The sequence below is a fragment of the Lepisma saccharinum genome, chromosome 3 (genome assembly GCF_977018435.1).
Source record: "Lepisma saccharinum chromosome 3, izLepSacc3.1, whole genome shotgun sequence".
NCBI lineage: Eukaryota > Metazoa > Arthropoda > Insecta > Zygentoma > Lepismatidae > Lepisma > Lepisma saccharinum.
Window position 1 is genome coordinate 54307264 of NC_139231.1, and position 12912 is coordinate 54320175.

At 38.4% G+C, this 12912-nt stretch overlaps 1 protein-coding gene across 5 annotated transcripts in view; it reads left to right on the plus strand.

The window, feature by feature from the left end:
- Nucleotides 1–12912, plus strand: part of LOC145985045 (polyadenylate-binding protein 4-like) — a 60900-nt gene that overhangs the window by 35977 nt on the left and 12011 nt on the right. For all 5 annotated transcript variants that reach the window (XM_083118562.1, XM_083118561.1, XM_083118564.1 and 2 more), the window contains exons 10-11: nt 3129–3276; nt 9254–9364. In XM_083118562.1, the coding sequence (XP_082974688.1) occupies nt 3129–3276; nt 9254–9364 (259 nt within the window). The remainder of the gene's footprint in view (nt 1–3128; nt 3277–9253; nt 9365–12912) is intronic.

Sequence of the window (12912 nt, forward strand, 5' to 3'; positions counted from 1 at the left end):
TGTGCACACATCATGGAAGCATAGTCATTCCTGCATGATGTAGATGGTTCCATGGAATCAACTCACTGCATTGGCTAAATCTTCTATTGAAACTTGGTCTGTTGTTTAGCATTTCACTATCTCCTCCACACACTGAACTGTGACCTCAGTTGCAATCTCCGCATGATGATCTGGATGCTCCTTGTTAACGATGCTCATTTGTTCATTGTTGAAGTGCTGGATCCACTGGTACATGACTTTTCATGTCAGACACTTATCACCATACACTGCATGCATTTACCGTATTTATGCATGTATAATGCACGCCGTGGTTTTTGATGGGGAAAAGTGAGTAACAATTACCGGTATATCTCGTGTATAATGCACAGTACAATTCAGGTTCAAGAAATGGTTTCTTGTAGGTTACTATGCCGATCAAGAGTGAATGACATCATATCTGTTCAATGAGTCACCAAGAGGAGAAGATTGTCTTGTGAATACAATGAGTCACCAACCCATGCCACGTCCCCCCTCTCCATCCACTGTGTTTAGCATCCCAAAACTTTCACTTCTGTAACCACCTTGTTTATTCTGTAGTAGATGAAAGCAAATAAAGATTATGTTATGGATTTGCAGTGCTCAGGAAGCTATTTTCTATTATTTCTCGCACAACAAATACTGCTGATTCACATTCCATGTAACAGGAGGTGCATGCTTGTATTCTGCAAGAATGGTGCCATTTTTCTTGGTGTTGCAAAATGTTATCTTGCCAAGTTAAAAATCATGGGAAATAGCCATTTCACTTTTATAGTGTTTTTTTTTTTTTTTAAATATTATTACTGAAGACATCCAACCTTGTAATGTGTATTTGTGCCTGTTGATATATATGTATTATATGCAGTGACATAGTGAAAACATGTATGGTTTCATGTTGGCTGTCTGAAATATTCTGTGCATAATACGCACCACAGTTTATGGGAGGAAAAATTTTGGAAAAGAGTGCACATTATACATGAGTAAATGCGGTATTCATGCACTTCTTCTGTAGCCAATCCTTTGGCCTAGGTTGCCTACAGAAACAGTGCACTGTTCTTTTCGTGTACACTCACATAACACAACCGCCATATTCAACTGGCTCCACTAACCTTGGCAAGCAGCAATCTCTCATTCATCCTGCTTTCACACTCCGTGATGCTGCCATGTACCAACAAAATATGCACCATGAATTTCAAATGGTTTTTCACACTGTGAATTTGCAACTTATACAGGGTGACTGGTAATTAGATGTATTCCCTGAAAGGGGTTAAAGTAGAGAAAATTTGCAATAAATTTGACCATATCATACCCCGTCCGAAAATTAGTAGTTTTCGAGATAATCGAATTTCAATTGTTTTTTTTTTTAAAAATGACAATTTTCCACTTAAAAAGATGAATTGAGAAAAACGCTCATTGTATGGAACTTATTTCAGTGTTTTCTGATAGCTAACAAATAAGTGGTTCGTTGAAAAAAAAGTTTTTCCCAAATAAGAATCACATGTAAGTAACGGGTGGGTCTAAACTTACAAGTGATGATAAAAAATTGCACTCTTAGTTTACTTGGCAACGTATTAATAACAAAAATGGTATGACAGGAAGCGTACAAATTACTTTAATTACTTCCTTGAATCATCTGCTATCCAACAAGGTACAAATTTTGCTAACATTCACATTTGTGTACAAGAAATAATACTTCCTTCATCTTCATGTGAATGGAATCAATGAACAATACAATTAAAGAACATTATATGTCTTGCTCAAAGTGGACACCTCCGTTACGAATGCCTCTACTTTAACCCCTTTCAGAGAATACATCTAATTACCAGTCACCCTGTATAATGGCTTTCCCTTGTATTTTTTAAAACTTTTGTCCACCCCCACCCCACACCTCTGTTTGAACTCTACGTCGGGTATAGTGAGAAAAATTGTGTGCAACAGTAGGACATATCTACATATGGTTCCTACTATTAAACAATATTTACCCAGCAGCTTACTGCTAGACTAATACTTATTCAGGGTGGCTACTCACCGGGAATTCCTTGAATTCTGCTTAGAATTTTTCCCCATGGATGTGAAAAATTGCAACTTTTATTAATCTAAATCTCATTTAATTTATTACATATTTATTAATGCCCTGAGGCAAGTTTTTCACAGTTTAGTTTTCATTTTTATCGAGGGAGGAAAAGAAAAGAAAGCTGCATGGAAAATAAAGCATAATTATCTCAATCTGTTTGCTTTGTTAGTGTCCTTTGCAGAACAATCTATCTGACATATGAAACATTATTGCAAGATAAGATATCTTGAAGTTGATTAGGTAAATTTGAAATTCTTATAAAATTAACAATTTTTCGTAGATTACTAAATCCCGTAACATTTGCGACTTGAGTTTGTAGATGTATTCCTAGTCTGAGTATGCAAAATGGCAAATGTAAACTCTGCACCTTAAATTAAATATATATACGATTCAATTGAATTGAATTAGAATTTTTGTTTACATTGGATTTGCACAGATCCTTTATATTGTTATTATATTTTTGTGTGTGTGCATGGGGACGGGGGTGAGAGGCGGTAATACGTAATGTTGAAATAGAGAAAACATGTGCTTCTACCCTTGAATTTTTGTAAATTTTGTCTTGATAATCGGGAATTATACTTGAATTTTATCATGGTCCTAGAGTGGCCACCTTGTTATTGGCACCTATCATGCTTTTTCTTTTTAGTATTGCATAATTCAATAAAATTTTATTTCAACAAACTATACAACTCTCAGCACAACTTTGCACTGTTTTAGGACTCTAATAGCAATTCTTTATACTTTAGGATTTTTTATTCACTTCTTCTTGTTTCTCTGTGTTGTTGAGAATAGGATACCAAAATTTGCCTTCCCACAAGAGTAAGTTTGTTTTGGGTGGAGCAAAACCAACCCCAACTGTCTACCATAAGTTATTTTTCTTGCATAATTTTTTTTAGTGTGTGCTTAAAAACCTACTTACAGCCATGTGAGGCTACCATTCACTAAAGGTTAAACACTGTTGTTTATCATATACTGAAAAACATATTAAGGAAATGAACTGGACTATATTCTATACTTTAACTTGTTTTTGGCATTTCAGTCTGGTGTGTTAAGTTATCCTTCACCAGCAGTACCAGTATCATTCGCACAAAGGTTTTCTGGTCCAATGCATGTGCCACAACTGAGAAGTCCCCAATCTCCAAGTCAGCTACAAGGAGTTCTGTATGGTCGGACAGCAGCAGTAGCAGGTAATTTGAAGTCTGTTCCAGGAGTTTATACATTTTCTTGCACTATAATAAATTTTCATGGTCCTAATGAAGATGTATAGAATTTTCTTGGGTTGTACATTTTCCTGCATTTTAAGTTTATTCAGCTGGGTCCTCTGAAAAACATAATATCAAGTTTCCTCGGAAATAACAATTAACCGTTTTATAAGAGGAAGGTTTTTAATCTTAAGAAGGAATATATTTTAATTAAGATATGCTTTTCAAACCTGGGGAATTGCAATTAGTGCCTTATGAAATACTCAAACTGTTTCTTGTGAACAACAACATTCTTCCAGTGCACAGAAACACTCCACTGTGCACTACATGCTACACCTTGGAGAAAATGAAAGTTCACCTACAGGGTGGGCGAAAAGTCCCTTTACATGTTAATAGCATAGTACAGTTAGACATGTAGATAAACATTGTTATGAATACAAAACAGTATATTATTTTTAAATTTCAGCATTTATTTTGAATAAACAATGTCTGGTTAACATTGACATTTATTGTGAATAACATATTAACATTGTTACAAAGGTTCAAGGTTCATTGATCAACAACGACAGTGTGCACTCCTCCTTGTTCCATGCAAAGGTTGATGCATCGCCATTTTCTTGTTTGCATCCGCTGCAGCATATCAGGGGTGATCCTTTCAAATGCCATGCGAGCTCCGTCTTTCAGTTGATCGTCGTTTACGAACGTCTTCTTTTATTATGCCCCATAGTGCATTGTCCGGTGTAGTGAGGTCTGTGCTTCATGGAGTCCATGGCAACGGTGCTGGAAGGTCTCGTGATCCACGTCCAATCCAGCAGTTTGTAAACAGTTCATTTAGCTGTTTGCGGACACTCACAGCAAAATGTGGTGGAGCGCCGTCTTGTTGAAGTGTAACGATGTCAGCTATTCCTCTTGCCGTTAATTCTGGAAGCAACCACGTGTTAATCATGTGAAGATAGCTGTGCTGGTTCACAGGAGCAAAGAAATATGGTCCAAGCAGATGGTCTGCCATTATCCCTGCCCAAATCATAACATGCGGAAAATTTCACTCGATTTCCTCATTGTCTTTTACCCAAAAAAAGACGTTATGATTTCGTGAGCTACGATGAAATGCACACTCGTCAGAGAACATAATGTTTTTTTGATCATTTGCATGCGTGAGTGTGCAAGCAGCATTTCACAGGCATGCACACGTTGCTCCAAGTCACGATCACTCAACTCATTCACTGAGGATGGCCAAAAACATGAAACGTTCAAGTCTTTCCGCATGTGGTCTCGCATAGTCCATCGTGGGATACCTAATTCTGCAGACTGCTTACGGGTTGACTTCATTGGCGATCGTTCAATTGATTCCACCATGGCAGCACAAGTTTCGGTGCAAGTCGTTGGCCTTCCGCTACGTGATGCATTGAGAGCACTTCCCGTTGCAAAGATTTTCTTCTCCCATGCGAATAACGTTGGTTGTGATGGCGGCGGTTTTCCAAACTGCACAGCGAAGTCCCTCAAAATGTCTTTCATTGTCTTTGTGTTCTGACATTCGTGAACCCACACAAAAGCCACCAAACGCTCCTCAACAGTGAAAGCACTTGTATCCGCCATGGTTTCACTCTCTCGACTGAATGCAGTGGACCACGTTCTTCTGCCACGTCCTTCCCACACTAACCAAAGTGAACGTGACATGCGCAGGACTCAGCTTATGGCGGGAAATTCTTATCTCGACAATCTGTAACAGAACAACAATAATGTTAATAGTAAATAATAATAAAGAGTCAATCTGCTCAACAACAGTAAAAAATATACTGTTTTTGTATTCTTAACAATGTTTATCTACATGTCTAACTGTACTATGCTATTAACATGTAAAGGGACTTTTCACCCACCCTGTATATATGCTAGCAATGCCGGCCAAGAGGATGAGAAATTTCTACATCTAAATGTTTTCTGGAGCCACTTTGGCTTGGCCGGTAGGCCATATGACTGCCACGTGGGAGACCTGGGTTCGGTTCCCAGGGTGGGTGATGTAAGGTTGGAATTTTTCCAACCTTGTCCATGCAAAGGCTGCTCGTGCTGACCACATAACTCCCAAAAATGGTTGAGATTGAGAATGTTTGGCAGGCTTCATGGTCCAGTGCAATGTGCACAAAGGAGTGTTTTCTGAATTATTTAATTTAACGAAAGGTCTGATTTGATGGAGATGGTGGTGACAAAAAAAAAATTTTGTATCTTAATAATACAAAATGTAATAGATTTACTTATTCAGTTTCAAACACTGAAGTGATGTATTTTCCCTCCTGCAACATTTTTCTAGGTTGTGTTTTGTTAATAAAATGGCGCATTGGTAATATCATTGCCTTGTAATCAAGGGGTCCAGGGTTTGGTACCCAGTGATAGCACATAGTGGTTCATAGCTCCCACATTATACTGTAGATTCAGAAGCCTTTCTGTGCATAAAGTGGACTTAAAAAGTACTCAAGAAACTCAATTCTTTTGTGACCAATTTTTTTTTGTAGTATCTGTGAACATAAATAAAACACAGAAAGTGTTAAAATACATTTATTATTTAAAATATTTATCTTTCTCTGTAACTTTCAATGGTGCCAAGAGGACGAGAAATTTCTACATCTAAATGTTTTCTGGAGCCACGATGGCTTAGTCGGTAGGCCCCCCTTGTCAGCTGGGAGGGTTTTGATGCTATGGTTGTTCCTTATCAGCTTTCCTGGACCAACTTAATCACTTCCGTTCCATAAAATTCATCTGGACGCACTCCCCCAACCAGATCCCCTTCCTGAATATGGATGTGCACATCGAGGGAGGACACCTGACTACCTCTATCCACATAAAACCCACCAACCACATGCAATACCTACACTTCTCCAGCTCCCACCCATTCCACACCAAAAAAGCCATCCCATTCTCTCTGGCCCTCAAGGAACAACGCCTGAACACTTCACCCACCTCCCGCCAGAATTATAACCTTCGCCTACACCAAGCCCTGCCCTGGTCAACCATGGATATCCCTCCATCCTGGTCACGAAACAAATATCGCGAGCTGCCTCACACACCACTACCATCAAGAAACCTGCTGCCACCAGCCCACCTGCACTCATCACCCAATATCAAAATGGTGGAAAACCTGCTCCATCCTCATTACCTCTCACACCCTCCAGGTGCACACGGCCACTGGTAAATTTACCCTCCATCCCAAAGGGACCTGCCATGCCTCAAACCTGATCTACATCCTCACCTGCAACATCTGTGGTGATTTTTACCTGGGGGAAACATCAACGGCCCTCAACCTCCACATCAATATCCACCGCTCCTCCACCCACAACCTGGACTTCACTGTCGCCGTCCACACCAACCACCACAACATCCATTTCAACGACTGCTTCCAGGTAGCGATCATCCATCTCCTACCCCAACCAGCCAACATCTCTGTTCGCAGATAGGATAGGGCCTATATATGGGCCATGAGTGCAGCCACTGCACCTGGCCTGAACAAGGCCACCCAGTAACGTCCCCACCTCACCCCACCCTCCCTCCCAAGCCATCCCATCCCATTTCTCCCACCTTCCCTCCCAAACCAACCCATCCCACCCACTCACAGTTTTTGACGAGCCTGGTGATGAAACTGTTTTTTGTTTTGTTCTACGCATCGCTTCTTCTTCGATGGTGACCTGGCAACTCTGCAGGGCCCCAATTTCCGGTTCAGTCTCTTTCGTCTTACACCAATGATGCTACTAAGCTAGCGAAAATTTTATATATATACGTATATGTATTAAAGAAACTTTGAATACGTACACAATTTAGTGTTGGCATGAATTTTCTTATTTTACATCACTCCATTTTAAATATGTGTAAAACATATGTTGTACATAAAAGTTATACATTTTATATGTATAAAAAGAATAATATTCGGAATGCATTTATCATGCATTTTCTACCATTCAAAAATACAGTTTGTGTACTTGTTTTCCATTATTAATTAATGTGAAATTGAACATTTTTGTTTAAAAGGGTTTGTTCCAACACAAATGCTTTAACACCGACTTGTACCCCCTTTTTGTGTAATTTACGAGGATTATAACGTCTTTTACACTACCACTACAACTACTAATAATAATAATAGTCATTAATGTCATTATTATTATTGGTACATTTATCCTGGTACTTGCCCCCTCCCAGACAAAAGTTCGTGGTTGTGCCTGTGGTGCATGTGTGTGACTGTTGAGAGGTGGTATTAAGCAAGGTTGAAATAGAGAAAACATCAGCTTGAGGCCTTGAATTTTTTGAAAATTTGCCTTGAAAACCGGGAATTGTACTTGAATTTTATCGTGGTGCTATAGTAGGCACCCTGCACAGAGATCATTTTCAACTTTTGGAACAAACCATAACACAAGTAACGTTTGGAGATACGTATTTTGAGTGCTTCATGACCCTTGAGGTATCTATCTCATTAGTAATTAGTAAAGTTTAATTTGATTCTGGCTATATTGGAGGGGGAGGGGGTTCAATTTCGTAAAAAAAAAATTTCCTTTCTTTCATCTTGTTTTCTATTTGATAAATGAATATTTTTTTTTTGACAATGGCCTCATCTGTACTGAACAAAATGAGGTAAAATTTATAACTCTTAGCATTCGTAGTTTCCGAGATATAACATTTTATTTATAATCTTGCAGAATTTTAAATTGCTTGCTGAAATCATGCTCCGTGTTGGTACACAGGAATTCCAGTCTCAGCATTGAATGGTTAATTTAGATATATTTGAGAAATAACAATAACCCGTGGTGCAACAGCCGGCGAGGGCCAAAGCCTGCCTACCAACTGCCGGCCTCACTCCCACATGTCTCAGTAGAAGTGGCAGGTCATCCAGTCAGTTATAAGGTGATGTGTGGTCAGCACCACAAACCCCCCATCGTTGTTGTAGTTTTCCGTGACCTGATTACGCTACTGATTTGTAGCTTCTCGATTACCTCGCGATGGTGGGTGGCCACCAGTCTCGTACACCGGCTGAAAGCTCAGGAGAAAACTTGTTACGCTTCCCCCAGGAGATGGAACCAATATGTCCCGTAGCCAGAGCCCAAAGCATGATGCCTTAGACTGCACAGCCACGGGGTCAGACATATAGAAATAGTCAAGTATTTTTCAGAATATGTAAGAATCTATGTAAATTCTAAAAGACCTTTGAATAAACCATCTTCAGGGAAAATTAAGCCATTAAAGGAGCTAATGAAGATGCAAGCCTTTCTTCAGAAACAGGTATTATTCGTTTCTTGCAACATGTAATGATTATAGAGTTTCAGAATAGTTGGTGCATCAATTTACATGTATTTCTCTTCTTTTGCTTGAGCCTGAGAGGGCTCAAGAGTCTCATTTAGCCACCTGAGTAGCTGAGGATTAATTGATTAAAATTGAAGGATGAAGATGGACACTTTTTCTTCGCTATTAAATATATGATAGCTGTGATTACAGTTTTCAAAATTTGTTTTGTTCAAGAATGCTGACGAGACAGAGGGTAGCCAAGTGGTTCAAGAGGGAAACCATCACAGAGTCTAGACCCTGTACCACATTATGTTGTCATTATATTATTATGAAAGTTGGCCATGTGAGTACACCTGAGGGAGTAGGCACTCATTTTGTGAGCAAGTTCTTAGCCTTTTTTCATTTCTACAAAATAAAGTGTATGCTCCAAAAGGCTAAGAATAAGTAGATGCTTACTTTTATTCACATGTTCCAGTAGTGCAATCGTCCTATGATTTGGTGTATTAGAGATGCATTCAAGCTGATGTTTTATTGTATTCCTGTATTTAGGACCCGGTGGAGGCACATAGTGGTTCGGATCCTACTTTAAACTGTAGGTTCAGTCCCGATTAGCCTTACTGTGCATAAAGTGGACTTAAAACATCAAATCAATCAATCAATCCTGTATTTAGGGAAGGGATTTATAATGTTTTTTATTTTGTAGTTTGCCCTGGACCTCAATGGCCATACATGACACATCAGCAACCTGCCATTTATCAACCAGGATCAAAGCAGATTGTAGTTCCAGCTGTGCCTTTAACTGGACAATCACTTCGTAAGTTCCCTCATATTATACAGTGTGTTTTAATACTATTCCTTTATAGTCACCAGCATGAGAATGGAAATTGTGTTTTGGTTGCATATGTTTTTACTTTATGTATAACTTTTATTTCTTGAATGTCTACAAAGAACACATGTTGCTTTGAACATCAACATAAATTGAACCTGTACACCAAGTATTTTTGAGCCAGCAAATGTGACCTCCCCCGGATATTGTTCATGGAATTCCTACAGCACCAGACAAAGTTTGCTATTGCAGTATACCGGGTGTTTTGTAAATAATTGAGGGGTTACAAAAATTTATTGCAAGTAAACTTTTGAACTTGCGTTAATGAAACCAGTCCAGAACAATTGACGAACGGAAACAGTTTGTGCGTGTATGTTTTGTTAAGCTGAAAGTTGATATCCCAGCCGCTAGGCAACACTGAAATCACCCACATCGCTCACAGTGTTTTGTGCAAATGTTTTGGTCTCCAAGATCACCGGACCTTTAACCATGTGGCTTCTTATTGTGGGGTTTCATCGAAGCCAGGGTATTCGTCTCCGATGCCACGTGATATCGCTGCCCTAAGGGAGTGTATCATCGCAGCGATAGACGCTATCGACAGGCCTATGTTGATACGAGTGTGGCAAGAACTAGGCTATCGTGTCGATTTGTGCCATGTCACCTGTGATGCACACATTGAACATTTGTAGGTGTAAAAAAAAAAAATCTTTTGAGTTTCTCGTTCGTTCTTGACGTAAGTTGTTTACTCGCAATAAATTTTTGTAACCCATTAATTATTTATGAAACTCCCAGTATAATTCTTTCCATTGAAAATTTTAAATTTAAAAAAATATATTTAAATTACAAAATAATAGTTTATTTTGCAATTTCACTTTCTGCATCTACATTGCAAGTATGCTTACAACTTGACACCACCATTTTTCTGATATGAGCTGTTTCTGAGGTAAATCATCATGCTGCATGAGGCTGTAATCTGATGGACAGTCCATCAATTATTTGAATAGATTTGATGGGTGTGTTGTGGTAGAGATGGTAGAGAAAACAAGAAAGGTTGCTGAGGAGTCGTCATCAGCTCAAACGTATCATATCTAGGAATTTTTAGCCACTAAACAGTATTGACATAATTACTGCAATTTACTGAAGAGAGAACATACGAGGGTTGCTCAGAAATTAATGCCCCACAATCTTTTTCTCAGAAACTATGAAAATCACTCACAGTATCACTGAATGATCTTTTTCTTTACACATGTTATTTTTCAACATAATCTCCATCAACTACTCCAGTGCGAACCAAATTTGGTGATTGCCTCCTGGGTTCAGAGGCTTATGATCAGTTGTGAGACTTCAAGGATATCATCTTGTGCATATCTTTGAATATCCCAAAGCATCAATAGTTGCCATTGTACTACCATTACTGACTGAAAGCTGTTCGGCCAATTGCCGACTTGTGATGCACCGATCCACGCAAATAATGGCATTGGTGTTCTGACATATGTCTGAGCTGGTGATTGTGCAGGATGCCTAAACTGTGGTTGATCATGCAACTCCATTTGTCCACTTCCTGAAGCCTTAATTCTCTCCACTCAGGATCCAACGGTGCTCCTATTGACCGCAGAACTTCCATATACAACCGTTTGTGAATGTTTCCTACACTTTCGGAGCCTCCCCGATGGCGCAGTGGTTGCATCGTTGCCTTGTAATCAAGGGATCCCGGGTTCGATACCCGGTGGAGGTACATGTTGGTTTGGATCCGACTTTAAACTGTAGGTCCAGTCTGGATTAGCCTTACTGTGCATGAAGCAGACACCACTGAGAATTCAATTACAGATCGTTGTTTGTAATGTGTGTCACTCACAGATACCATTTTCTCGGACCATTACTGCAGCGCTGTCGGACGACCACGGACTTAAACGCATGTGGGCACTAAATTTCCATGTTGCTACCCTGCCATTTAAACACTGCTCTCCTCATCCTGGGATGAGAAAAAAATTGTGGGGCATTACTTTCTGAGCAACCCTCGTAATATTTACATCATACCCAGAAAACTGTTTCATGATAAGAAAATGTTAAAAATTATTACAATTGATTTTGAAGAAAGTCTTGGAAACTTGACTTAATAGTTGTGTATCAGAAACAGAACAACTTATTTTCTTATTGATATTGCTTTGTGCTGTGTCTGATATTACATATTGTAATAATGCAGGTGTCATGTATCCACGCAGGCTAATATGCATGCAATTTACCCATACCTTAACTTGAATCATGAACAGACCAGTAATTAACATGTAATAGTAATTTTACTGTCAAACAGCTTAACTTACAGCTATAATAATGAATACCTTCATATTTCAAACAAAAGCATAACGATATTTGACACTTAACATCAGGGTTACCATATATTGAAAAGCAAAAAAGAGGACACATGAAACTACAATAACCCTCTTTCTAAATATTCCACTGGGTCACATGCAATCATTTTTTTTTTTGTTTGTTTGTTTGTTTGTTTGTTTGTAAATATAACTAACATTCATTGCATTTATATAACAAGTTTTGTTGACTGATGATTAACGCTGAGCCAGGACAGATACTAATGCATCAGTAGAAACCAGAATCACTGGTAGCAGTTGAAATTAAATCACTAATCCCAGCTAATCATTTTCAAGAGTCTTAAGTGTATAGCAGAGTCTGCAAAAATACCACACAACACTTGTGGAATTGAAATATCCTGGAAAATATTCAAAATGCATAGTTTGCATTATTTTTGCAGCATTACAGAGAGAAATGGATTTTGTCATTAAATAAATTGTATGTTACATGAAATTATGAATATTTTAAAGCAAATTTCTGGTAGATTGCTTTGGTATAGTTCCAATGAAATTTATATATATAATTACTTTGAATATTGTAATTTACAAGTATCAACACAAAAAAGTGAAAAAAAGGGTCACATGTAACGAGGTCAGATCTATCAGGGTTGCTATGCATCTGGAAAACCTGGAAAACAGAAATGTCAGGGAATTTGACTTGTCAGGGAAATGTCGGGCAATTTTGCAGATCGTCTGGAATTTACATGCATTTTGGAGTCCGCAAGAGAAAAAGTTGCAAAATGAGCAAGTAGTTGACTTCCACTTCTGGATTCTGTTCTTGTGGTTCCACTCCCAAAAAAGATTCAGTTTAGAAACTTGTTTCTTTCGTTCTTATGATTCTCAGTCTTGTGCAAAATTATGGTTTCTTTGATTTTCGGTAATAAATTTTCACTTTTATAGTACTAGATATTATAAAGAATATCAAAGTAAAACTAGCAGTCCAGATATCTGATTGTTAACTAAAGTACATTGACAATATGATCATAATTATCGGCAGTGGCGGCTGGCAGCTAGTATGATGAATAGTGCCAATGTGATCGAAAAATTTTCGCTAGCATATGTCATAGAAATCTAATGAAAGAGGTAATTTTAATGGAACTTTGTTTACTAAAATTGTTGACAAAAATTCAGAGTTCCTAAAATTGGTTTATTTTACTTCACATTTGTACT